Below are 27607 nucleotides of genomic sequence, written 5' to 3'. Positions count from 1 at the left end.
TTGTGAGATACTAAGTCATTATTGTGAGATGCTATCTCATTATTTTGAGATATTAAGTCATTATTGTGAGATACTATCTCATTATTTTGAGATACTATCATTATTTTGAGATATTAAGTCATTATTTTGAGATACTATCTCATTATTTTGAGATACTAAGTAATTATTGTGAGATACTATCTCATTATTTTGAGATACTAAGTCATTATTTTGAGATACTATCTCATTATTGTGAGATACTAAGTCATTATTGTGAGATGCTATCTCATTATTGTGAGATACTAAGTCATTATTTTGAGATACTATCTCATTATTTTGAGATACTAAGTCATTATTGTGAGATACTATCTCATTATTGTGAGATACTAAGTCATTATTGTGAGATGCTATCTCATTATTGTGAGATACTAAGTCATTATTTTGAGATACTTTCTCATTATTTTGACATACTAAGTCATTATTTTGAGATACTTTCTCATTATTTTGACATACTAAGTCAATATTTTGACATACTATCTCATTATAATGACTTACAGGATATTTTTTTCATCACACTGGCGGAAATGGGCTTCCATACCTAACTGTTGTTGTAGTTATTTCTTTGATGTACACGCCTACAGACCAATGGCTGGCGCCGTTTGTCTTGCGGCTAGCTAACCACACAATGGTATAACTTTGTAACTAGTTAACTAGAAGCGCCTACAGACAGAAACACTAAATTTATACAGATGGGTCAAAGGATCACGAAAGTGGGAAAGTGGCAGTTGGTATTAGCATACCTGACATCGGTTAGAAAAAAGGATCATATCATATGTCAGTCTTCACAGCAGAAATGGTGGCAGTTCTGTGGGCACTAAGATGGATTGAGGACAATAAACAGGGAAATTCAATCATATGCAGTGATTCAGCAGCAACTTTAACTACAATAAAAGAAACTAAATCCAAGTCCAGACCGGATGTAGCTGTAGAAATTTTACAGTCCTGGTTCAGAATTCACAAGGCAGGATATGAGGTGGGGTTTCTTTGGGTTCCGGCACATATGGGTGTGAAAGGGAATGAGGAGGCGGATGAGATGGCAAAGAAGGCGGTGAAGGAGGAAAGAGTACAAATTCATTTACAATATGGGGCACCAGAGTACACAGAAAGAATAAATAGGTCTCTAAAAGAGAAGTGGCAAAAATGTTGGGAGAAGGAAAGGAAGGGTAGGGCGTACTTTTCAGTGCAGGAAAGGGTAAGTAAAGACAAGTGCACTTTTAGATGTAGTAGAAAAGACTGTAGTAATCTCAAGATTGAGGCTTGGACACTGTGGGCTGAGGAGTGGGCTGGCTCTGATCGGTAAGCATCCTGATGGCAAATGTGAGTGTGGAGATAGTGAGACGGTAAAACATGTACTACTCCAGTGCAAAATATACTCCAGTCAAAGAAGGACTCTTCAGGAAACTTGAAGCAGATGGGGAAACTGTTTTTAATATGCGCACGCTTCTAAATCTGGATTCTTGGGTTAAAACAAAGAAACTGGTGGACTATCTTCAGAAAACAGGATTGTACAAAAGGACTTGATGTAGGTCTTAATAACAAACAGTAGGGGCAGCAATACACCATAGTTGTGTCCAGTCTGCCTGACTAAAGAAGAAGAAGAAGAAGAAGACTAACACTGGTGAAGCGGACGGGAGGCTCTAAAGGTAAAACTTTATTCATCTGCTAAGCTGGTCCACATGTATCGCGTACGTAACTATCATTAGCATATGCTACATTTGTCCGTGTTTCTGCTATAGCTAGCTATTTAACAAGAGTTTGCAATGCTATTAGCCAGTAATGCTATCTTTCCAGGGTGACTGTGTTCCTCCAAAGACTTTAGCTTCACACTGACTCTGGTATCAACAAGCCCTGGTGTTATAACGAGTACTGTCATTATTGTTGTCGCTGTCCGTCGTCAAAAGCTCAAGAACTTCCGCGTTATGTAACGCTGCGACTCGGATAATATTCAGCCGCCGTCTCCCAGTGTTCACACAGCGACCCATGAAGTGTCTGATTGTTGCACTGATCTGAACGATGTGTGCTTCACGTCCGCAGCTCAGTCTCATGAGTTCTGTGTCCTTCACGCTGACACAACGTTAGCTCTAGCTGTAGCATTCATTACATTTTGGTGGAATTTACTTTGGTTAGCTCAATGAGCTGTGTAACATTTGGCCCTTGTTCTGTGTGTGTATTTTATATTTAAGATGTCTCGAGAACAGCTGGTCGTCCAGCGGGCCAGGAAGTCCTTCCAGACAGGGAGAACCAAACCTCTGGAGTTCAGGATCCACCAGCTGAAGAGCCTGCTGCGCTTCATCTCAGAGAGACGCAGGGACATAGCAGATGCTGTGAAAAAAGACCTGGGAAAGGTGGGTTAGTCAGAACTTCACAGGCTTCCCGGAGCTCCTGGAAATGCTCCTGCATTTCCTGCATGTTGAAATGTTGTGAGGATCAGGAAACTGTGTGTGTTCCTTGTGGAGATTGGGGACTGTTCAGGTCACATGACAGGGATGAATTTTCCATTCACTGCCCTAGATCCTTTTCATTGTGCCTGAGCAGCAGTGGTGAGTGTTAAGCTCATTAGAAGAGCGGTTATCAACACACCAGGAAAGAAACAGTTCAGACCTCAAACTGAAAGTGGATTAGAAATCAAATGAAAGTTTGTAGTCAAGGAAACTGAACAGCACAGTAAAATATTCTATTGTGCTGCTCTGTACTTCTTGTTGGTGGTTTTATGTCTCTAAAGTGGCTCATCTGGTTTGCTTGCTATGTTTGACACTTATTACAGTAATCATGCCACGTTGCTCTGGGCCTTCAAGGAGTGGAATTCCACAAACAAGTTGTCATTAACACACCCAGTTCATATCTTTGAAGTTGGTGTGAGTTTCCTGCTTCATCTTAAATGTTTGATTTAAATGAATTGTTCTGATGTTCCCTCATTCCAAAAAACTAAATATAGTGACATTAACAACCATTTACGTAGTTAATATCTTAAGATAAAAAATATATTAACTTATCAGCCACAACTTTAACCCATTAAAAGCCCAGGTAGCAAAATTGTTGTGGCCCAGATTTGGCTCACACCAGATACATTTATCCGGCCCACATATCACATAGAATGATGGCCCCTGGGCAATCCACTCCTGGTTGCCAGATCTGAGCCACAAGCAGGCCATAGCATGGCCACATGTCAGCAAAGAGCAAACCTAATAAGCCAAAAGTGGTCCGATCCAGCCCACCAGATCAGAATGAACTGTGGAACAGATTTGGGCCAGTTCTGGTTTTACTGGTTTGCTCTAGGCTGACATCTGGCCATTCTATGGCCTGGCAAACAGGAGCGGACCACCCAAGTGCCATCATTCCACGTGGTATGTGTAATTTCGTTATTGAGACTCCACTATGATTGGACTTGGCTCTGACTGGTTGAGGCATGGAAACAGGAGCTTTGAGGGTGCCATGTGGTGACTGGCACCAGAGTTTTGGTGCCGGATCCTTTGAGTCCTGTGGGTTGCGGGGGCTCCATGGACCAGACTTGTTCCAACGCATCCCACGGATGTCCAATCAGATTTGGATCTGGGGAGTTTGAAGGCCAGTTTGACACTTTGTTCTTTTTATCACATTCCTCAGGCCATTCCTGAGCAGTTTATGTGATGTGTCAGGACCCACTGTCATGCTGAGGGGGGCACTGCTATCAGAGAGTGCTGTTGCCATGGTTTGGACTGGAGTTTGGTTGGTCTGACCCAAGGTTTCCCAGAAGAACATTCAAATGTAACAAGATGATCAATGTTATTCACTTCACCTGCGTATTATATATACAGTCTAGTATGGGACAAAGCAGGAATAGATGAACTAAATGCTATCCAACACGGGGTTACAACACTGTTTTCTCTGTACTCTGGTGATAAACTATCCATGGACAGGGACTGCAAATGCTCATTAGACTCTGAAACAAAATCTTGATCTGCTTAACAGATCAATATACATGAATGAACCAGTGGATGAATAATCAAACAGTTGATGAGCACTAGATGTTGTCCCTCCTTGTATTTCAGAGTGAACATGGGACTGAGCTGTTTGAGACACTGGGACTGGAGGGAGAGATCAAGCTGGCTGTAGAGAAGCTGGCAGAGTGGGCGGCACCTCGGCCGGTAGAAAAGAACCTCCTCACCATATCAGATGAGGTTTATGTGCAGCCGGAGCCACTGGGGGTGGTCCTCATTATCGGGGCCTGGAACTACCCCTGGGCTGTCACCCTCCAGCCGCTGGTTGGAGCTATCGCTGCAGGTACCACATATACACATACACACCCATATATATTTGTAGATAGGTCTACTGGTTTATTAAAGGTCCATAGCCTATGGTGTAGCAAAAGAGCCTTGGGTCCTTCTGTCATATTCTAGTTTTCAAAAGTCAGTCCGCTAGCTTCAAGGATAGGACAAAATATGTGAAAACTACCTTAAGTAATCCAGTATAATAGCAAATTCTACCATTGTGAAGCATATTCTACACATATTGTTCACCTTTTCATAGACTGTATCAGAGAGCTCTTTATCTTAATTGCATATGTACATGTACAGTATACTGTATGGAGGACAGGCATAAGGTAACAGTAACACCTGTCACAATACTGTGTAATGCAATCCAACATCAAAGCAAAGCAAACCACGGCATCAGAAATGATTCTATGTTCCTTTCAGACATATCTTACTAAGTCAGATCTGTAATATTTCTCTAACACTATAACATGGCACACGTCTGAATTGAATGCTGTCAAGCTAACATAAAGGCTGCAGCAGCACAAGTCTAAAGACACAAAGATTAAATGTACATCTTGTTCAGCCTGATTAAGATCACCTTATTATATTTATCACTGAATTAGCAAATCCTGTGCTCAAAGAAAATAAAATCAGTTTAATAAAATATGAAACACAGGGAAGTATGTGATTTTATATTGTAAAAGACCTAGATGTCATGTCAGATCAATTTATGACAATACATTATACATACAGTACATACAATGAGCAAATAATTAATTGAGAGTTCAATTTATTGACTTGTCATTCAGTGCTTATGCACTCGTGTGTTATAAAACAGGCAGCAGGATTCACTCTCATAAACTCCATCATAAGGTTTGTTGAAGGATTCACTGTGTGAAGATGTGGGGGTGAGCATCCCTCATGCCCACAGTGTCATTAGTTAAGGCTTCATCAGCAAAGTAAGTTTTAAAAATCCATCACTGGTGCAAAAACTGAGAACACTCTGATTCCCTGGCATCATTATTTTCCATCTCATCAGAGCAGCTGATTCATCACCATGTCTTGCGCACCTGGTGCCAGATGTCTCGCAAGCATTGTGATGTCTGAATGAAGCCATAATGAACATAAATGTCAAGCGCATAATAAACCATCAGCTGATGAAGCTTGCAATGTATCATATTCCATGTCTTTAAAGGGCTCTAGAGACCAGTCACCGGCACTTTGACACTGTCTCTCATAAAATTCTGTCAACTGTAAAAAATCATTTGTCATTAGCGAAGTTAGATTGAGGTGGAGATAGCCACACCAGAAACAAAGTTCATTCAAAGTTCAAACATTACACTCTTTAAGATCACATACTAATGACTGAACATAACAGATTTGAACAGACATTACTTATCACCCACCTACAATGCTGTACTGAGTTCTCTCCCCAGACAAAAAGGGGACGAAAAGGTCCATAAAACTACACAAAAACTTTGTAATATTCCTCCATACTGCTCGCCCGCTGCAATCCAAGTGTCCTGAAGTGGGGACATCCAGACTTTACTCGAAACGACGTCATTTAGTACATTTTTCTAGCCTAAACAGTCACTATACTATATCTGCCTGGAGGCACGCTCCGCGTTCACGCGAGTCTCCCTCACAGCCGATTGCACTACGGAAGCCGCGCCAGACAAGATGAACGAGACTTGCGATAGATACACACCGGTATTTACTTCCTGCTTTGAGCGACCGAGCAACACACAAACACAAGAGGGATCTGCCTGCACCAGTGATTTGAAACTTTGACACTCACACCAGGATGTAAATACCGGTGTGTATCTATCGCGACTCTCGTTCATCTTGTCTGGCGCGGCTTCTGTAGTGCAACCGCGTGAACGCGGGTGCATGCCTCCTTTCCTTGGTTCCTTCTTTCTTTTTTTTCTTCACTGTATAAGTGGTAAATGGTGTCTGTTATTACCTTTTCAGGTAATGGAGCAATAATAAAGCCATCCGAAGTCAGTTCTCACTCCGCCAAGGTCATGGAGGAACTCCTCCCTCAGTATCTGGACAAGGTGAGCCTCTGCCTTTGTTTGAAATGATACCTAAACACTTTGTTTTAATCATTATCTACATTTACTGTGAATGTACTGGAAATGTTAATGACTACATATACTCTCTGTAGGATCTGTATCCTGTGGTGACAGGTGGAGTGCCAGAGACCCAGGAGCTGCTGAAGCAGAGATTTGATCACATTTTCTACACAGGAAGCAGCACAGTGGGCAAACTGGTGATGGAGGCTGCAGCTCGCCACCTCACCCCAGTGACCCTGGAGCTGGGAGGGAAGAGCCCCTGCTACATCGACAAGAACTGTGACATTGCTATAGCATGTCGGTCAGTCTGAACTCCACAGAAGCTTCAAATAAGTACAAAACATGCAGGAGTTGTTCTCAAATCCAACACAGATCCTAACTAAATTTTGAAACATCAACAGTGTGGTACAAAACAAAAAGCAGCATTTACTGTGCTGATACAGCACAAAGGTGTACCTATAAGGTTTGACTTACTTGTTTGACTTACTTGACTTGACTTGCTTTTCCTTTGCTTTTTGTCCAATACAGTCGCATCACATGGGGCAAGTTTGTCAACTGTGGCCAGACATGCATCGCTCCAGATTATATCCTGTGTGAACCGTCCATCCAGAGCCGAGTAGTAGAAGAGATCAATAAGAACGTCAAGGTTGGTCTAAAATTAAGATCTGAATAAATTAGTTGTAGTTTGATTATTGGGAATATGGCAAATCATTGTAGGAACTTCTGGGGTCAGTGGTAAAATGAGAAAGACTTGGGTTTCACTAACAGAAATAATCTTGATTAGAGAATGTAAAACATGACAATTAAACGTTAGTATCTGGATCTCTGCTCTGCCTGTGTGTATGTATCTTAGCCCCACCCTCAGTTAAAACACACTGACCTGCAGCTTTCTATAGCCCCATTCACACTGTCTTTTCAAGGCAGGAATCTTGTGGCGATGTTCCGTCTTGTCAGAGTTGGAATGGGGGGACAGTTTTGATGCGCCTCCGGAGGTAGTAACAGAGGTGAAACGACCACTGTGTGAATGGAAATGCAGGCAGCATGGAACAGGGATGTGTCGGTCTGATGGAGTTCACAGTCTGACAACTAAACAGATCCTTCACTCATCAAATAAAAGAGAAATGTCCCTTATTTAAACCCACACCCACCCAAAGGTTGACACCCAGATGTACCAAGACAGCAAAATACCAAGAAAATAGGAAAATGTAGGCAAAGAGCAGGGTCTCCACAGATACAGACACTGCCACACACTTGAAGCTGGTCATAAGTGATGATTGATAGGGACCACTTTTGCATGAGTCAATACATTGTTTTTGTTTTTTTTGGGGAAAATACTGCATAACAAACTTTTAATGATCCATAAATTGTCTTTAATTTGGAGATTACAAACAATCTGAACATCATTTATCTTTTATTTCACACATTGCAGGAGTTTTACACGGACAATCCAAAAACCTTTGAGGACTATGGACGCATTATTAACCAGCGCCACTTTAAGAGGGTCATGGCTCTCATGGAGGGGAGCACGATTGCTGTTGGTGGAGACAGCGATGAATCCCAGTGCTACATAGGTACGTGGTGTGTTAGAGCTAAAAAGCATTTGCTCTGTATTTTAGGCTGCAGTACTGGCAAACACCTTAAGTTGAAATGAATTGACTGGGGTAGTAGGCTTGGGCCGATATTAGATATTATTGAATGTCGCGACATCTGCTGTCATAAGCAATATTTTTAACAATATCGAACAGCTGTGCAAATCTTCACCTGAGAGGAACTGCTCTGGCTAGATTTTAATCTATTACAGTGTTAATTCTTACCTTGCTGGCCCTCAAGAGTTTAGAGAGAAGGGCATCAGTGACAGACTAGCTACACCACTGTTAAACTTACTATATATCTAATTTAAAAGTTCCTATTTTCCTAAAACTTTCAATGTCACTCATGCATATGGTGTAGTGATCAGTTCAAGAGGCAAACTAATGACTTTACTTCATACAGTATGTCATTGATGGTCTCCCTTACTGACACTGACACTGGGTTGATTGACTTCTTGAAAAGTTGCTACGCTGAAGGACGTAATGCTTCAGACTCCACCAACCACGTTTTGAGTATCATTACCTGTAGACTTGAAAGGTGGCTCTGAAAAATGTGTAGCCTGTGTCTTCATGGATGATGGCAGGTGGTCATAGATAGAGATGCATTATATGTATCTTTTCCAGCTGATATGGAAACTGATAATACATGGCCAATACTGAGAAGATAACCGATAATTACACATTTTCATATTTCAAAAGAAGTTCATAGTTTGTAGTTTATTCACACTTGAGGGGGAAAAAATGCTCAGATGTAGTGAGAAAAGATGGGTGATTGATTATCACACAACTCTAATTAGATTTGTTGTGTTCACATTGTAAACTTTCTCTCTCTTTGAGTCCTTGCAGAACATGTATCTAATGTAAATGTATGTAAATTGCAATTGTGTTGTCTTCTTCACTTTGACAGATACAGATAAATGGCTGATAATACAGTATAAATTTCCAAATAACGGACCGACTATTGGCCCAATATAAACCCCTAGTTATAGAGGTCATCTTATCGTATGGATTGATGATTGTTAGTTAGAGAAATTTAATCCAGTTCTATTTCGGCTTCTTGTCCTTTTTTTTATGTCCAAATGTGTTTGGGGTATGTTCTTCTTTGTTTGACAAAAAAATACATTCAGGATGTTATCCTCCTAAGTTGTTGAACCTCATGGCACAGGTAAAAATAACCTTGGTAAGATTTGCAAGACAGTAGAGAAATGACATTTGATTTCATCCTTTCTGCAAACCCCCTCTCATCTGTATATAGAATAAGTGGCAATTGCATTGTATATGTACACAAATATTTTATTTCTTGCCTTGCCAGCCCCCACTGTGCTGAAGGATGTGACAAGGGAATCCAGAGTTATGAAGGAGGAGATCTTTGGGCCCCTGCTGCCCATCATCACAGTGAGCGGTGTCGATGAGGCCATCCAGTTTATTAATGAAAGAGAAAAACCTCTGGTTGTATATGTCTTTTCCCATAACAACAAGGTAAGCAAATCACCAGCGGATGTTTGTTTCCAATTATTCTGTTTAACATTGAGATTTTATTGTGGCTGTGGTACTAAAATGCTATGAAGCTGGTGAGATTGTAACCACAATGCTCTGTATGATTGTGTGATAAAGTTTTCTTGTCTAATCACTAGCTGATCAAAAGGGTGATAGCTGAGACATCCAGTGGAGCTCTCCTGGCTAACGACTGTTTGGTCCACTTTACCGTTAGTGCTCTGCCCTTCGGAGGAGTTGGTGAGTGTGTTAACACTTAAACCAAACTGCATTTATTTAGCCTCCTATTAACTGGAGGATTAACAGATTTATGTAATACATTTATAGCTGACATATCCTCCCCCCTCTTGCTCAGGTAACAGTGGGATGGGCTGTTACCACGGCCGGCACAGCTTCGACCAACTCAGTCACCTGCGCAGCTGTCTCATCAAGCAGCTGAAAATGGAGGGAGTCAACAGCATGCGATACCCTCCTCATACAGCCAAAAAGCTGGGCTGGGCTCGATTCTTTCTGCTGAAGCAGGTCGATGTGTGCAGGCTGCGGCGCATGGCACTGCTGACCATGTTTGCTGGTTTGGCTGCATTTGTGGTGCAGGTAAAGGGACAAAATATACCATTTCAGTCTAAATTGGGACTAAAAGGTTTTATTTTGATATCAGCAATGCTTTATTTTAGAGGGCTGTAGTATCCTAGGAAGTTTCCTGGAAAGAAATACTCAATTTGGGTGATTAGTAGCTTTAGGGGGATAAGAGGGTTTTCCAGAGTAATTTCCTGAACTCAAGAAAATATTTACTTATTTTTCTATGATTATTGGACACTTTATTTTCCACATTTGTTGAAGTTGCTTGTAAACTACATTCATGTCACACTCTCTATTTCATTGAAATGTGTACCAGATATATATATATGGATATTTTGAAATCTCCTCTAAATCACTGTATAAATGTTGATTTCAACCCTTTGATGCATAAAATGACACTAGTATGATGATTCAAGTAGTCCCTTCTATTGGATTTTTTTTTATTTGCATTCAAAAAGAGGGAAAATCGCAATCAAGTTAAATGAAACTTTTTATTTTAACCAGGCGGCTTTTAACAAATGAAAGTAAATAATGGCATGGTAGGCCTTCCTTCTGTGGCCTAGTTTTCAAATCATTTAATTGCATGTGACAAATAATGAAATGATGTCTTAGTTATATTTACCATCCAAAATTATTATTATTTTCCCATTAGGGGGAGGCAAACCTGCACAAATACTCACCAATTGCAAGGTGCAGGCAATGGCCAAAACACTATAGTCTTGTCCACTCATTCAGGCTCACAGCTTTTATTATATTAGTCCCGTTATCTGTAGTGAAGTTCAATGACATGAGAGCATCTTGCAGCCCTTGTGCAATGAGCTGTCCTGCATGATCATCAGGAAAAAAGCTCGTTTGGAGGCACAAACTTCTCAATGTTGATGTAATGTACTGTTAAGATGAGATAAGGCTCACAGATTCTGCTGAACCACAGATCCGTAGTTCTGGAGAATTGGGTCAAATGTCGTTAGCTGGTGGGCCACCTTTTCTCTCACTGTAATGTAAATGAAATTCTGGTAGCGCTTTCTCTGCAAAAAACTTGCGACCAGACAAATCATACTTTGGGTCAAGTGTCTTAATGAGATTTTTGAATCCTGGCTTTTCCACAACACCAACTGGGGGCCGTGTCTTTGGCGATGTGTTTTGTTACCGCGGCCGTCATCTCGTTTCATTTTGGGCTTTTTTTGTTGTATGGGATTGATTTGGCAAACGAAGAAGCCAGAGTCATTTGCTTCAGGGCTGGTTCCTTTGATGTTTTATTTGTTGTGGGTGGACATGTGGACATGCAGACTTTGAGGCATTCTTCATTTAGGAGTGGATGGCATTTCAGGTGGTGAAACAAATTCATAGTACTGCTACCTTTTTTAGCAATGGTTTGGTGGCACATTTTTCAGATAACCGTGTTTTGTTCAACGTCTTCCTTGTGGAATCCAAACCACTGCCAGATGATAGATCCATTGCTGCTTTTCTTCGGAACCAAGTCCATCTCCATCTTCAGTTACGGTCTCTCTTGCTGCTGGTATGGTTTCAGCAGTACAAAGCCCTGCTTCCTGCTGGCGCTGCGCACTGCTTCTCCACACTGGTTCCGAGATGACGGTACATCTACATCAAAAGTCACACACTATCACTTAAAGGTGAATAAAACTTTAAAATTTTGTGAACATTTGTGCCTGGGTCATGTCGGATAGATTTTCACCAGCAATGGTGGTTGTTTAATGCAGTGTTTATCTGCTGCTAACAGACCGCTTACTTTAGCAGATTACTTTACTACATTAACAGTGGCCCAGAAGGAGAGTGTGTGTGTTTGTGTGTTTTAAATTGAGGTAAACTCTCACTATTCAGCTACTTGCCAGAGACTGTGATTCTTCTTCTTTCCCCTCCTCTCTGTGATGTCTCCATGGAATAAAGTACCTTTCCCATCCAGCTCCAGTCAGCCAACATCTCAGTAACGTGACATAAACACTGACAACTGAGGTCTCCTCAGCAGATCGCTGCTGCAGTCTGGCTGATAAATGGGATTGAAGATAAATCCACTTTTTAATCAGAAAAGTTAAATGGAACACTCATAAACTTTCTTGGCCTCTTCACTTTTTTTGCTCTCTTCCCTCATCCACCCCTATGGCCACCGCATGGGCTGCGTTCCTCCAAAAGTTGGCTTCAAAGTTTTCGCTGCGTTTCACAGCACCATCGCAGCCAAAATGGACAGCCCTCATTAAAATGAATGGGAAAACCTGCGTTTTCGCCGCACTGCCTGATTTGATCTGAATCCAGCCTTTCCCTTAAAGAAGTTCTCATGCGGGGGGGTGCTAGTGTGCACCGCATGGAGTAGATGCTTTTTCCCAGGGCTCGTCTCTACTCTCTTATAATTTGGTAATTTATCAAATATTTAACGTATTCTTCCAGATTTACCTCTGAGCTCCGTGTGTGTAAGTGTCTCAAGATGACTAAACCGAAAAAGGGAAGGAAGCCAGATGAATCTCAGGATGAATCTGGTGATCAGCCGGAGCTAGCGGGACTAGCCGCTAATACTGTGGAGTATTAGTATAGTATGGAGAAAGTCCGATGCAGATTCTACAAAAATCCTTTCTGCAATACAGGGTATGACAAAGACGATGACGATTTAGAGGCATCTCTAACAGCTACCCGGGCGTCTTTGGTGACACTCAGCAACCGAATAAAAGAAGTGGAAGATGCTAGCTTGGACTATGACCGCCGCCTCTCCCATGTTGAGCAGACATACACAAAATGGCAGGCGGAGAACAAAGCACTGCGGCTGAAAGTGATTGACCTTGAGTCTCGCTCCAGGCGACAGAATATTAAAATCGTTGGCTTACCTGAGAAGATCGAGAACGGACAACCGACAGAGTTCCTGGCAAAATTTATTCCTGAGCTGCTGGGCGCAGACAACTTTTCCAAGCCGCTGGAAGTGGATCGAGCGCACCGTCTAGGGAGGCAGTTCCCCGAAGGAGACGCGTGCCCACGCATAATGATAGCATGCCTCCACCACTTCCAAACGAAGGAGAAAGTATTACAGCTGGCCCGCCAGCAGTTTTCTCTCCGCTACAATGGAAAAGTGATTTACTTCTTCCCTGACTACCCAGCGGAGGTGATGAAGCAGCGGAGGTGATGAAGCAGCGGCAGACTTGACGGCGTCCGGAAGCTACTTTGGGATGCGGGTGTGAGGAGCGGCTTCATTTACCCAGCGCGGCTGCGGGTCACCCACAATAACTCCAGCAAGGTGTTTTCTTGAGACTTTTGCAGAAACTCTAATTTGAACACTGATCGCCCATTGATAAGAAGGCATGTTTAGGTATGTTACTCTTATGTAATGTTAAAACCTTTTCAACAGGGACATGTTTATGACCGTTTTGCATTCATTGCCCACAAGTAGTCATGTGTATTATTGGAGAGTGAGTTGAGGGTTACTCGGGTTAATGTAGCTGCTGTTTAGTAGTTTTTAGATGGTCCAGCAGCCCCTAAGTAAGTATGTGGGGTTTACACTCTCACTTTGACAATCCAGCCTTTTTCCGTAAGATATTTAACTTACTGCCCGATCTTTCTGATACACATCCGATTATGGGTGGTGATTTTAACTTTGTGCTTGATAACAGCTTGGACAGGTCTGCTCAGATGGGCCAATCCCCTTCCTCCTCCACGGTTTTTGAAGAACTTAATGTCTTCCACTAATCTAGTTGATATTTGGAGACTGGGACATCCCACTGACAGAGATCATTCTTTTTTTTCACAAGTGCACAAGTCTTTTTTTAAGCAGAGATTATTTCTTGCTTGACTCTAAATTGATTATCAAACATGATTGCTTCTAAATATCACAATATTTTAATATCTGACCATTCTCCAACCACAGTGGTTCTTGATCTTACTCATAAGAAACAGCAATATAACTGGAGACTTAACCCATCACTGCTGATGCATCATTCTGCCAATTCATGTCTGTTAAGATTTCTGAATTTCTGGAATTAATGATAATATGGAGGTCTTGGACTCATCGCTAAAAAAGGAAAGGCGGAACTTTGCTATAGGACTACATCTGACCCTTCTACTTTACAACATATTCTCAAATTGAAATATGAATATAATACCATTTTATCTGGCCAGGTGACCAACTGTTTGAGATTAGACAGAAACATTTTGGGCTTCAGGACAAGCCCCACAAATTGCTGGCCCGACAGTTGAGAGGTTTGCAGGCAAGCAGAGCTATACATAAAATTAGATCAAGGTTATTACTAGGGATGCACCGATACCACTTTTTTTCAAACCGATACGATACCGATACTTGGATCTGAGTACTTGCCGATACCGAGTACCGATGCCGATCCTTCTACCACAACAAAAAAACAAACGATTAGGCAAAATGCAATGAATTGGAAGACAAGTTTTATTTTCTTCTCTGCTTGTTACAACAAATAATGATAAATATGAATAAATGACTGTAAAACTTTTCACATTTCAAGTGAAATTAAACATTTTTCTGTGAAATTATTGCAGTTTCCTCATTTGAATCAAACAAAATTATCAATTAGCACTGTCTTCAGCTTTTAGATTGAGAAAACATGAATTAACCTATTGCAGTGTCCACATTTGAATCAAACAAAATATCATGTAACTATTTGGCACTGTCTTCAGCTTTTACAAAACATGAATTAACCTATTGCAGTGTCCACATTTGAATCAAACAAAATATCAATTGACTATTTGGCACTGTCTTCAGCTTTTAGATTGACAAAACATGAATTAACCTATTGCAGAGTTAAACTTCAGTCAGAATGCAATGGTGTGGTCTTTGAACTAAGCTTCTTTTGAGAAAGTGAGAGGCAGATTCTTTTTGATGAACAGAATCATCTCTGCATGATCAGCTGTGAGCCTGTTTCTGCTTTCACTCACAATGTGTGACACTGAGCTGAACAACCTTTCACTGTCAACACTAGTGCAAGGTGCTGAAAGGTATCTGCCCGCCAGTCTAGCCAGAGTTGGGAAGCGCACTTTATTAACCACCCAGTATTGTAGTGGTTTGTCTTCCCGTGAAATCACGGCCTCTCCAAGATATGTCTCTACTTGTACACTTGAACCTACTGCAGCTGTGCCCACTGATGCTGATGCCTGCTCATCTGCAATTTCATCAAATATGCTGTCTAGACTGCTGGTGGTCTGGTCCGTGCGTGGTTTTCTTGAAGGTGGTTCATTCAGGTCATGGTCCTCCTGCTTGTCCAGTTCTCCGGGCAACCTCAGCAGCTCAAGTTTCAGCACCTCTTTGGCATGTGCAGCAGTGGTAGCATTGGAGAAAAAACGATTTTTGTACCTAAAACAGAGAAAGAAAAAAAAGAAGTTGAAAATAGCATGCTTGCTATTTTAGCACAGTCACAGTTACAGTCACCCAGTTGCACACACACAAACACACACAGTCGCAGTTACAATCACACATAGTCACACACAGTTACACACACACACACACAGTCACAATCACACAGTCACACAGTTACACACACACACACACACACACACACAGTTACAATCACACATAGTCACACACACACAGTCACAATCACACAGTCACACACAGTTACACACACACACACAGTTACAATCACACATAGTTACACACAGTTACACACACAGTCACACACAGTCACAGTTACACACACACAGTCACACACAGTCACACACACACACACACAGTTACAATCACACATAGTCACACACAGTTACACACACAGTCACACACAGTCACAGTTACACACACACAGTCACACACACACACACACACACAGTTACAATCACATAGTCACACACAGTTACACACACAGTCACACACAGTCACAGTTACGTACACACAGTCACACACAGTTACACACACACACACACACACACACAGTTACAATCACATAGTCACACACAGTTACACACACAGTCACACACAGTTACACACACACAGTCACACACAGTTACACACACACACACACACACACACACAGTTACAATCACACTTAGTCACACACAGTTACACACACAGTCACACACAGTCACAGTTACACACACACAGTCACACACATCACAGTTACAATCACATACAGTCACACACAGTTACTGTCACACTCACCTGGGATGGAGCAGCGTTGCGATGCTGTACAGTGGGTTTGCCTCCACATCAGTGAATCGCTTCCTGACAGCTGCAGCCAAGGTTCCCTTCATCGCTTTGACCCCATGGTCTTCATCAGTCTCCCTTGTTAGAAATCTGTGCAGCACAGTGACTGCTGGAATGACGTCTGCAGCCATGGCATCTGAAGAGCTAACTTTCCGAGTTAACTCCTCGAATGGACCCAGGACAGAGAGCACCTTCTCCAGCAGAATCCACTGGTGACCCGTCAGAGTATCAGGGAGTCCGTATTCAGACACGTATATTCCCAGAGCCCGTTTCTGCTCAATCAAGGACTGTATCATGTAAAACGTGCTGTTCCAGCGGGTCTGTACGTCCTGCTGGAGCCGCTTAGCAGGCTGGTTGATCTCTAATTGAATGTCCTCGAGCCGGGAGTTGGCCAGAGCAGAATGTTTAAAATGCCCAACTATTTTGCGGCCGACAGCCACCGCATCAGTAACACTTCTCTGTGACAGAAGGCCCTCGTGAACGACCAGCTGGAGAGTGTGAGCTGTACAAGGTAGGCTGGGCAGCTCAGCATCACTCATGGCTTTTATCATATTCCTTGCGTTGTCTCGGAGCACTGCGTGGACGGACGTCTTCGGAATGTTCCAGGTCTGGAGCATGCTATCGAAAGCACCTGCGATGCTCTGGCTGGTGTGCGAGCCCCGGAATGACTTTGCATGTAGTGTGACGTGATGACGAATGAACTCCTCGTCTAGCCACTGCGCCGTTAAGCTGAGCAGTGACATTGGGCACACACTGCTTGTCCAAATGTCAGTGGTGAAACTTAAGGCTGAAGCCTTATTCACCTGGTCGCGAACTTTTTTTTTCACATCCTCAAAAAGTTTTGGCACCATAACATCCGTGATGTAGGGGCGACTGGGAATCTCATATCGTGGCTCGAGTGTGCTGAGAAGACGGCGAAATCCTACATTGTCCACAACCGACAGTGGCTGGTCATCCAGAGCAATAAAATGAGTCAGAGCCTCTGTAATTTTAACTGCCCGTGGGTTTTCTCTTGACATTTTTTCTCGCTTTTCCAAAACCTGAGTTAAAGTTGGTTGTTGCGGTTTCGCATTAGCCTTAGCAAACTCGGTATACTCAGGGTGATGATGTGTCCTCAGATGTTTTATCAAATTGCTCGTATTGAACGACGTACTCTCCTTTCCTCCCCTGGAGACCTTACCAGCACACAGTTTGCATTCCGCCTTGCTTCTGTCATCTTCGCATATTTTGAAATGAGCCCAGACTGCTGACATGGTGCTAATTAACCGCAGCCGCCAGTTTTTTTTTCAGTTTTTTTTTTTTTCAACGCCAGTCTCACTCCTCGCCTAACCACGCTGTTTCTGATTAGCTCGACGTCTCCCCCTAGCCGCCAATCTAAAAAAAATACAACAAAGATGCAAAGCCACCCTCTGATCGCGGTCTTCATGCAGAGCAATTGCATGCACTGGTATCGGTTCTTGGTATCGATAAACTTTAGCGAGTACGAGTACAAGTATATTACAACAGTATCGACCCGATACCCGATGCCAGTATCGGTATCGGTGCATCCCTAGTTATTACTGATCCTAAGGGTAATAATGATTGTTTCAGGGAATATTATGAGCAGTTGTATTCATCAGCGGCTACGGGGGACATTTCTGCCTGGCTAGGGCACCTGACTCTCCCTAAGTTAAGTGACGAGGCTCGAGAGGCTTTAAATTCTGACATTACCACTCAAGAAATTGTCGATGCTATAAAATCATTCCCCAATGGCAAAGTCGCGGGTCCAGTTCCAGTTTTGGCATCTAACTGTATAAAAAATATTCTGATAAGGTGGTGCCCATAATTTTGAGGATGTTATCCCATTCGTTTGGAACTCAGAAATTCCCTTTCCCTTTCCAATATTTCAATATTATTAAAAGAGGGAAGAGATGAGACCGAGCCTTCATCTTATCATCCCATTGCATTGCTGAACACAGACATGGAAATATTTACAAAATTGTTGGCAAAGAGGTTAAACAAACATATTTCATCTATTATCCATGCTGATCAGACAGGTATTGTCCCCAATAGGTTTTTTTTTTCAATGTTAGGAGACTAATGACTATAATGTACCATAACAATATGAATGGTGGCTGCCTTGTGCCTGGACGCAGAGAAAGCATTCGATCAGGTGGAGTGGGCCTACATGGTGAAGGTACTGGAGGAATTTGGGTTTGGTCACCAATTTGTTGCATGGATCACAATGCTGTATGCTCACCCTTCTTCCTCCATTCTAACGAACCAGGACAAATATAAGCCATTCTCGTTACATCTTGGGACATGTCAAGGTTGTCCCCTCAGCCTGTTACTTTCTGCCGTTGCTATTGAGCCACTTGCTATCAGTATTAGGAATCATCCTTCTATCGAGGTAATGTGGATCCCAACATCTCTCTGTATGCGGATGATGATGTTATTTTTTTTATCACAGCCTGAGCATTCTCTCCCCATTTTGCTGAATCTTATAAGGTCTTTCGGTGCGGTTTCAGGATATACAATTAATTGGCAGAAGAGTGAATTTATGTCTTGGAGTAGTGTTGCCAAAAAACCCTAAATTGATTTTTAAGCTGAACTTCCTTGATAGAGAGAGTTTATGAGTGGCAAAGCTTAAGGGGGGCATTGAAAAATGGAGGACTCTCCCTCTCTCTATGGTGGGTCGCTTAAATGCTATTAAAATGGTCTCCCTTCCGAGGTTTTTGTACCTCTTTCAAAATGTACCTATTTTTTTGACGAAGTCATTTTTCAAGTTATTAGATTCAATAGTTATGCCCTTCATTGGGGCTATAAAACTCACAGAATATCGAAAATTCATTTACATAAGCCCAGAGAGAAGGGTGGACTGGGATTGCCACGCTTCTTGCATTACTATTGGGCAGCGAATGCAAGGGCTCTTGTCTACTGGCAGGAAGGTTATAGCACAGAAGTGACGTCCGTGACTCCTTCCTGGGTTGCCATTGAAAAGGGTGATGTTAAAAATAGCTCTCTGCCAGCACTTCTTTTTACAGGGTCCAGTTGCCCTACAAACATTAACAAACTTTGACAAACGTGGATAATTTGATAATTTTGAACTGCTTGAAGATATGGCAGCAAATTAAAAAGGGATGCAGTCTCCCAGATACTTCTATTCACACCCCAATATACTGCAGTCATGCATTCCCCCCCATCTCTTACAGATGTGTCCTTTAGTAGTTGGAGGCTGAAGGGGATAGTGTCTTTGAGAGATTTGTATATTGACAAGCATTTTGCCTCATTTACTCAGTTAAAACATAAATTCTGTCTTCCCACAACACATTTTTTTTCGATATTTACAGATCAGGAATTATGTTCGTCAGTGTGTGCCTAACTTAGATTCTTTTCCTGAGGAAAGACAAATTTATAAGCTTTTGTTGGGCCCACCTGAATCTCGAAAACTGGTCTCAGGCTTTGTAAATATATTTTCAGAACATATAAATTATGCTACACATTCTTTGAAAAAGGCCTGGGAGGAGGAACTGGGTATGCAGATTGGGGATGATGTTTGGAAGGAGGGCCTTAGCCGGACCCGATCTTGCTCTGTTAATGCCAGGCATCAATTAATTCAGTTTAAAGTGATGCACAAGCTTCATTATTCCAAAACAAAACTGCACAGAACTTTTCCTACCATTTCTTCGTTGTGTGATAGGTGCAAATCTGCAGAGGGCTCTTTGTCCCACCTTTGTTGGACATGCCCCAAACTGTAAAACTTTTGGTGTGATATATTCAAGTGGTTCTCTGATGTCACAACCTGGCTCAAAGGCTGTGCCAAAATAGGGAGACAAACACAGGTGGCTACAAGCAATTGGTATTTATTGGTCCCACAATCATGAAACAACCAAGGAAAATGGGTAAAGATCAGTATCAGTAGTGAAAGCATGTATGGGTGTGTGACAATGTATGTGCAGATCAAAAGAAAGGAAAGGAAAATGTGCTGCCATCAGGCCTGCCGGTTAGCAGGAATCAGTCCCAGAGAGAGCGCGCCCGCAGAATGAGGAAGATCTTTATAGTCAGAGGACACTGGCTCAGGTGTTGCTAATGCAGCTGACGACCCTCCATTCAGCACCTGCAAAACACAACCCTCAAGAAACAGGGACCCCTAGTGCCTGGGTGGAGGGATCGTCACACCCCCCCTCTTAAAAAAAACTGGGGTTCCCATCTGGAAACCCAGACAGACACGGTGACAACATAACAATCGACCAATAATTTTTACCAGTAATTCGTCTTGCAGCAGATAACCTTTTGCAGCACTCCACCCATCAACATTTGAAAGCACTCTGTCAAACAGCCCACTAAGCGTAGGATCAGCCCGTTGCTCTGCCGACAGGTCGCTGCGGGAAATAGACAAGAGAGAGTCAGGTATAGACACAAAGAAAGCCCCCTTGTCCTCTATGCTACTCTGCTCAACTTCAGGTTCTGCCTCCCCACGGCACATAGCCCGTGTAACTGCGCAAGCTGTGAAAACACCAGGAAAACACTGCGCACTCTCATCAGGTACCGTAACAAAGGGAGAAGGGGTTACTATCGGAGCTGGCGGAACATCAGCCCACACACGGCTACCAGCCAGATCATTCCCTAGGATGACATGAATGCCTCGGATTGGTAGTGCGGGACGCACACCCATAACCACCTCGCCCTGAACCAACCCACAGTCAAGCTCCAATTTATGCAATGGAACAGGCAACACAGTTAAACCCATTCCCCGCATCAGAATGTAATCCCCAGTATCAGTTCCCTGAGAAAAAGACAGTGCAGAACTCACAATGAATGAATCGAAGGCCCCAGTATCTCTCAAAATTTTCACCGGTACCTTGATACCACTCCCTACCAGAGACACATGGCCGTCCGACACAAAAGCTGAGAAATCAGACTGCTCCAGGCTGCAATCCGCTCCAGGCTTCATCTTTTCATATGGGGAAATGGCACCGGGAGAAGTGATCTTTCCAACAGAAGAAGCAAGTGCGACAGGCTTGACATGCCCGCTACCAAACCCACTTTTAGCACTGGACTTAACCGGGCATTCAGCTTTCCAATGTCCCCTGCCCTTGCAGTAGTGACATAATTCAGTCGGGTCAAACTGCATCTGACCCCATGTAGCCCGTTCTGACCTACCCTGGCTAGGACTAGCTCCTCCCTCCCACCGTTTACCTGCTGGGCGAAAGTTGCTACCATCCCCCCTGTACCGAGCATCATCCCGAGTCCTGCACTCGCGGTCACCACGATGCGTCAATACATACTCATCAGCCAGAGTAGCGGCCTCGATAGCCGTCCTCACTTTCCGTTCATTTATATAAGTAGCAGTGTGACTGGGAACAGAGTTCTTAAATTGCTCCAGAATGATCAAGTCACACAAAGCCTCATAAGTATGAACCCCCAGTGAAGTACACCAACGATTAAACTGAGTGATTAACTCCCTGGAAAACTCCATATGTGTGCTTACCTGACTTCTCCCAAGACCTAAATCTCTGGCGATATGCCTCAGGCACCAACTCATAAGCCTTTAACACAGCAGCTTTGACGGACACATAAACCTTGCTTTCAACTGCACTAAGCGCAGAATAGGCCTCCTGCGCCTTGCCTGTCAAAACGCACTGTAACAGTAACGTGCGCTCAACATCAGACCAATCTCTACTCTCAGCCACTCGCTCAAAAAGTAAGAAAAATGTGTCCAGATCTCGCTCGCAAAATTGAGGAACCAAACGCAGATTACTGGCAACATCAAAAGCACGTGAGGGCCCAGAAGAAACAGAGACCTGCCCTACGTTACCCACATTAACCAAACTTAATCTGCGCTCTTCAAGTTCAACTTTTTTAATTTCCATTTGCAACAATAGCAATTCTTTGCGCTGCTCAAAAGTCAACCCAGTACTCACCCCAACTTCAGAGACAGACACATCAACCGTGTCTAATCCAGAACCACCAGCATACAATTTAGGCTGGAGAACACCCGCATCCAACAAATTCTCCTTTAGAATGTTCTTCACATTCTCCTTTAACCGCCTATCACCGGACATCCATCCTAAAATGTTCGGCGATTTTTACTAATTGCTCCCGCGAACAACGCTCCAATAACTCCTCCGACGGAGCTCTCAAAAACTCCTCCAGAGTAGTCATAACTGAGGGAACAAAAGGACTAACTTTAACTGTCTGAACACAAAAAAAACTGATAACACACAAGCAACAGAGCTCAAACGGCCCCTACACAGCCAAACCAAAAAAAAAACCAGGCCACAGCCCCGTCCCTCTAACTGCCTAACCAGAAACTACCTAACTCCCCCCTAGTCTTCAGGCGCTACTTGTGGTGGGTATTTATGCACTGTAACCCGCAAACCCGGTGAAGCAACCAGAATATGGCGACTCCACCTGCAGCCCCGGACGTGCTCCCAAGACAACTGCTTTAGCCACTTTCGTCACCACACTATCAAAGCCCCCCCCAAACGAACCCCAAAAGGAATTCGCTCTTAAGCCTAACCAGGGACAGAACAGCAGCAACACTATGGCTTGCAGAGAACCACCAGAACTCAGTGCCACAACCTCACCAACAGAACTAGGTCGACGACAACACATCCCTCAAAACAAAACATGTAACTCAGTAGGCTACAATTGATTGCATTTAACCAAAAACACCACAACAGACTACTCACCACTCTCGTCACTTGTCTCCCAAATGATTAGTTGCCACCGATTCACAAAAACAAGATGCACAACTTACTACACCTGACCCGACGTCACGCCAACATTACACCAAGACATCACAGTCTCTGCCCATTCTCAACCAGCAGAACTGTGCTTTACAACCGGGTCAAACAACAACTGGACGAGCCCCCATTTGTCACAACCTGGCTCAAAGGCTGTGCCAAAACAGGGAGACAAACACAGGTGGCTACAAGCAATTGGTATTTATTGGTCCCACAATCATGAAACAACCAAGGAAAATGGGTAAAGATCAGTATCAGTAGTGAAAGCATGTATGGGTGTGTGACAATGTATGTGCAGATCAAAAGAAAGGAAAGGAAAATGTGCTGCCATCAGGCCTGCCGGTTAGCAGGAATCAGTCCCAGAGAGAGCGCGCCCGCTGAATGAGGAAGATCATTATAGTCAGAGGACACTGGCTCAGGTGTTGCTCATGCAGCTGACGACCCTCCATTCAGCACCTGCAAAACACAACCCTCAAGAAACAGGGACCCCTAGTGCCTGGGTGGAGGGATCGTCACAGTATGGTTGTATGATTGTATGATTATTTAGTTCTCTCTTTCCTCTCTAAATCACTGTACCTCATTGCAAAGCACCATTATGTATGGAATAGTAATTTTAAGGCTCTGGATATAAGCTGCTGTGCCCCAGTTTAAGACTTGGTTAACTGAGCTCACTGGTGTCTTCCATATGGAGAAGATTTGGTATGGGATGTTGGATAATCTCTCAAGTTCTCTGATATATGGCAACCATTTCTGGATCACCTTGCCCAGCTCAACACTGTACCTGACCAGCATTGTAATGCATAGTGTGCCGCCCGCCTCTCTCAGTGAGTTTGTGTTATATGTATAGTGCCAATGCTGCTGGAGTGCAATTCATTTTTAAAAAAGAAAAATGCCCTGTGTGTGTTGGGTTTTTTTTGTTGTTTTTTTTCTACCTTGTTTTTTTATTCTTGTATTCCTGTATACAATACAATTTTTAAAAATAATCATTTAAAAAAAAAAGATGTTCTCATGCAGCAGGGTTTAGCTACAGTAATCCTGTGTGCTGGACCTGGTGCAACGTCTGTGGTGTTCAACCTTTGTTGAGCAGATGTTACTGACTGTTTTGGCAGATGTGTGAAGTTGAATTGCTGTGTCTTACAATCATTGACTGAGATCCTCAAGAACATAATCCCGTTCAAATTACAGATCAGCTGAACAGCTGATCTTAATGACAAGATTAACAACAACTGGAGAAGAATTTTATCCACGAAGACATGTCATATTTACATGTCACCTCTCAGGCCAGACTGGGCATATTATTATACCTTGCAGGTGAAACTCTGTAAACCAGAATCTACTATCAACGTTCTTCGATTCTAAACAAGATACCTTACTCTAGGTCCAGTTACTAAATAACTGGAGGGATAATCGTATCCCTGAAAACATGTTGTATACAAAAACATTATTTCTTCTCATGATTACTTTAAGTTGGCACACTGTTATAATATGAGTAATCAGATCCTGTTTGACGTGTTTTAGAAGCAGAAATGAATGCTTAAAATGATAGTTGAGGTCTTTTGAAGTGTGGCTGTATGATGTACTTATCCCTCGGCAGTGTATTACCTGCAGAACATGACGTCAGCTCTCTCCCTGTGTGGAGAAGCAGAGCATAGTACTGCTAAACGGCACCGGCAGCAAGATGTATTTTACCCACCTAAAAGAAGGCCCATCTCAAAATATGTATCTGTTTCAGTCAGCGCTATACTTTGAACATTTTTTGTGCTTTACATTGCCGTTAGACAGCTGCTGAAAGTCCAACTCAAACAGCTGATCTGCAGCTCAATACAGTGCACGGCAGGCACAGCTGCACCTGTGCATAGGAATACATATACATCATACGGTTGAGGGAATGCAGTGCCAAAGGAAAGGGCTGTCAGAGTTCAGTCCCTTACACGTAACAGATTTAGGAGTGACACAGCAGTGGATGTTCCCCCCTGTACCATTTCACACCCATGACAGTCAAAGAAAATTCCTGTCCCATCCCATATTATCGGGGGGTCATTTTGGTGGCTGCACCTTCTTGTCTTTCATCCACAGTCCTCTCAATTCATGTACTGGTCAGGTGGCTGCAACATACTAGCAACCAGCTACCAGAGCAAATAAACATAAATAACATTAATAATAATATTCAAAATAAAGAAAATAGCATGTATTCTTATTAGAACTGCATACCTATATATGAAAACAGACCGATTGTTATAATGATTGACATCCTGTCCTCTCCTGTTGACATTTTTTCCTGTCCTGTCCCAGTCACCTGATGAATAGTGAAACTGACTCCCATCCTGTAGGAATCCAACAGAGTGTGACCCACAGGATTCCTGAAAAAACATCAGTCTCTGACTTTTGTCCACCTTAGACCTTAAAGGAACAGTTCACCTAAAAATGAAAATTGTCTCTGTCATTATCTCCTCATCCCTATACTGATGGAGAAATTGATTAGGTTTCATAGTCCACAAGACAGCATTGCAGCATTCTCTTAAAGAGTCATGTCTTGCCCGACCACCAATAGATGTCACTAATGACTTGTTTTACATAACAAGATGTTGTTAACCTGCAAGTTAATAATTTACACACTATGTGTCCCATTTTGTCACTCAGGTGTAAGACAGAGGTGTATATTCAGTATTAATCAGTCCTGGTGTGTACTCTAATGATTGACTGAAGGGATCATATATTAGCCATATTGTCTTTAATAGCAGGAAGCATTTGTTAGCACATAACAAATGAAAGAGAATTAGCTTATGAGGTGAGAGGTACGTTTTCATCAGTGCAGTATTTGTGTGATGACTGTTTACAGCCTTTTAAATAACAACAAATACAGTTTCCCAAGATACCCACACACAGACACACACACACACACACACACACACACACACACATACCCACAGTCCTACAGACTCGTACTCTCATACAACAATGGCTTTGTCTCCGGCAGACAAAGTGTGGCGTTGTCCAGGAAATCTAACCACACAATGCCCCCTCATCTACCCTCTCTTTAATTACCCAGCATGCTTCACTCTTCCCTGATAAATGGTCCCTTTTGTTTTGGTCTACCCCACCACCTTTGTTGACATCCACACTTGTTGTGCTCCTGTGTTCAGTTGAACTATCTGTCATCTCTGTATTTCAAACAGTTTGGATCCGGGTCTTGACACTGAGTTTGTGCGTTGTGTTTCTTGCAGAGATTCCTGCGATGAGGCCGAAGAGCAGGACCAGGTGGACTCCTGACCTATAGTGAAATACAGCACTCTGTTCTTTTATTGGTCCATATCATTTCTAATTCATGTAGACATATTTGACTGACATATGTATTTAAGAATGTGTTTTCTGTTACATCAAAAGCTGCTATTGATTTTTTTGTTTGTTTTAAATCAATTTTATAGCAATATAATCTGTACTTTTTCATTGTTAACCTTATTAATAGAGATTTTACTCATAGATTTTTAAATTATGAAACATTTCACTGCTGAAGCAGCGACAGAGCAGCGATGTCATCCATTTTACTACACAATGAAGATCAATGCACTCAAATGACCTTTAACATGGAATGCAGTCAGTGAATATCATGTCTGTGTCAGTTTTGTGGTCCTGACTTTCTGCAATTAAACATCAACAATATCATTCATTGCCATTTGTTTTTCTCTCTGTACTTGACTGATTGATGAATTTGAACAAAGATACATATCTTAACAGTAGCATATCATTAACAAGATCCCAAGGCTATCGTCGTTTATGACATGATTGATAACGCTGTTATTAAGACACGTTGATCCTCCTGATAGCTCTACTGATGGCTGCACAAGAAGAGACACAAGCAGGTGAGCTACAAGCAAAGCTACAATGATTTCATTAAAACATGCTACTTTGTGTGTGTGTGTTTGTGTGTGTGTGTGTATTTGAGGGTGGGGGGGGGGGGGTGTGTGATGTATGTTATCAGGGATCTCAGTGTGTGGGGCGGTCAGAGTGAAGCTGGTGGTTACAGTCAGTAAAGTGATCCTGGAGCAGCCTGACTGTTAAACAGTGTACAATGAGCCTCAGTCATTCAGTCAGTCAGTCAGTCAGTCATTCAGTCAGTCAGTCAGTCAGTGTGACCTGCAGCGTGTCGGACATCTGAACCGCGTCACATCAGACCACTGACGGATTATTGAACTGATATTTTTGATTTTCTGATACCTGAGCCCACTGGATGCGTGTCTGACCCGAGCACAGGTAAGTTTAAATAGTCTTTTCCAGTTTTTCTGAATCAAACGATTTTTACCTGATAATGCGATCGAATAATCGACGTCGTGGCGTTTCGTAATCGTGCTGCATGAAAGTAAGACGCGATGAGAAAAAGCCCACATGGTGTAAATGATTTATTAATGCAGCCTGTCATTTGTATGAACTGAGAGTAAACCAGCAGTGAAGCCTCGGCAGGCTCTCTGACGGGCAGCAGGGTTTCAAAAGTTGCGGCTGCAGATATCAGTCAGCCAGAAATACTGTCAGTGACAGCATGTCACAGGAGCCTGAGACTGAGCAGTAACAGTTTCATGTACAGCTTATTTACAAGCGTTTTTACTTTGGAGGTAAGACAGTAATAAAGTGTCATGACTGAAGATATGAGGATCATGAAGGACGACATGCAGGAGGGTTTTTTCTGTCCATGTTTGCATCCAATCAGAAAAAGGTCAGC

General features: G+C 42.7%; 2 protein-coding genes across 5 annotated transcripts; one reads left to right on the top strand and one right to left on the bottom strand.

Annotated features, from left to right (window-relative positions):
- The first annotated feature begins 1608 nt into the window (after positions 1 to 1608).
- On the top strand, positions 1609 to 26560 carry LOC141014421 (aldehyde dehydrogenase family 3 member A2-like). Of its 4 annotated transcripts, none has more exons than XM_073488229.1 (11): positions 1609 to 1682; positions 2223 to 2384; positions 4068 to 4299; positions 6243 to 6328; positions 6439 to 6647; positions 6875 to 6992; positions 7776 to 7917; positions 9248 to 9414; positions 9570 to 9669; positions 9785 to 10023; positions 26118 to 26560. In XM_073488229.1, the coding sequence occupies exons 2-11, from the start codon at positions 2223 to 2225 to the stop codon at positions 26130 to 26132; spliced, it is 1470 nt and encodes a 489-aa protein (XP_073344330.1). In that variant the 5' UTR covers positions 1609 to 1682; the 3' UTR covers positions 26133 to 26560. The 4 variants fall into 4 exon arrangements, with proteins under 4 accessions (XP_073344330.1, XP_073344311.1, XP_073344321.1 ...); XM_073488220.1 differs by lacking the exon at positions 1609 to 1682 and adding an exon at positions 1695 to 1724; XM_073488210.1 differs by lacking the exon at positions 26118 to 26560 and having other exon boundaries at positions 9785 to 10296.
- LOC141008559 (zinc finger BED domain-containing protein 4-like) lies at positions 14379 to 17466 on the bottom strand. Its single transcript, XM_073480989.1, has 2 exons — positions 16121 to 17466; positions 14379 to 15322 (listed from the first exon to the last, which is right to left on the bottom strand). The coding sequence occupies exons 1-2, from the start codon at positions 17416 to 17418 to the stop codon at positions 14812 to 14814; spliced, it is 1809 nt and encodes a 602-aa protein (XP_073337090.1). The 5' UTR covers positions 17419 to 17466; the 3' UTR covers positions 14379 to 14811.
- Positions 26561 to 27607: the final 1047 nt, after the last annotated feature.

Source organism: Pagrus major, chromosome 2 (genome assembly GCF_040436345.1).
Source record: "Pagrus major chromosome 2, Pma_NU_1.0".
Lineage (NCBI taxonomy): Eukaryota > Metazoa > Chordata > Actinopteri > Spariformes > Sparidae > Pagrus > Pagrus major.
Note: the sequence above shows the minus strand (reverse complement) of the source record. Positions and strands in the feature narration are given on the sequence as shown.

What these genes read in the sequence shown, in the direction of transcription:
- LOC141014421 (XM_073488203.1), top strand. An exon ending in GGTTGGAGCTATCGCTGCAG is followed by an intron (nt 4,300 to 6,242) that starts GTACCACATATA and finishes TTACCTTTTCAG; the next exon opens with GTAATGGAGCAATAATAAAG. An exon ending in TGAATCCCAGTGCTACATAG is followed by an intron (nt 7,918 to 9,247) that starts GTACGTGGTGTG and finishes TTGCCTTGCCAG; the next exon opens with CCCCCACTGTGCTGAAGGAT.
- LOC141008559 (XM_073480989.1), bottom strand. Translation starts at nt 17,418, where the DNA reads ATGTCAGCAGTCTGGGCTCATTTCAAAATATGCGAAGATGACAGAAGC. An exon ending in GCAACGCTGCTCCATCCCAG is followed by an intron (nt 15,323 to 16,120) that starts GTGAGTGTGACA and finishes TCTCTGTTTTAG; the next exon opens with GTACAAAAATCGTTTTTTCT.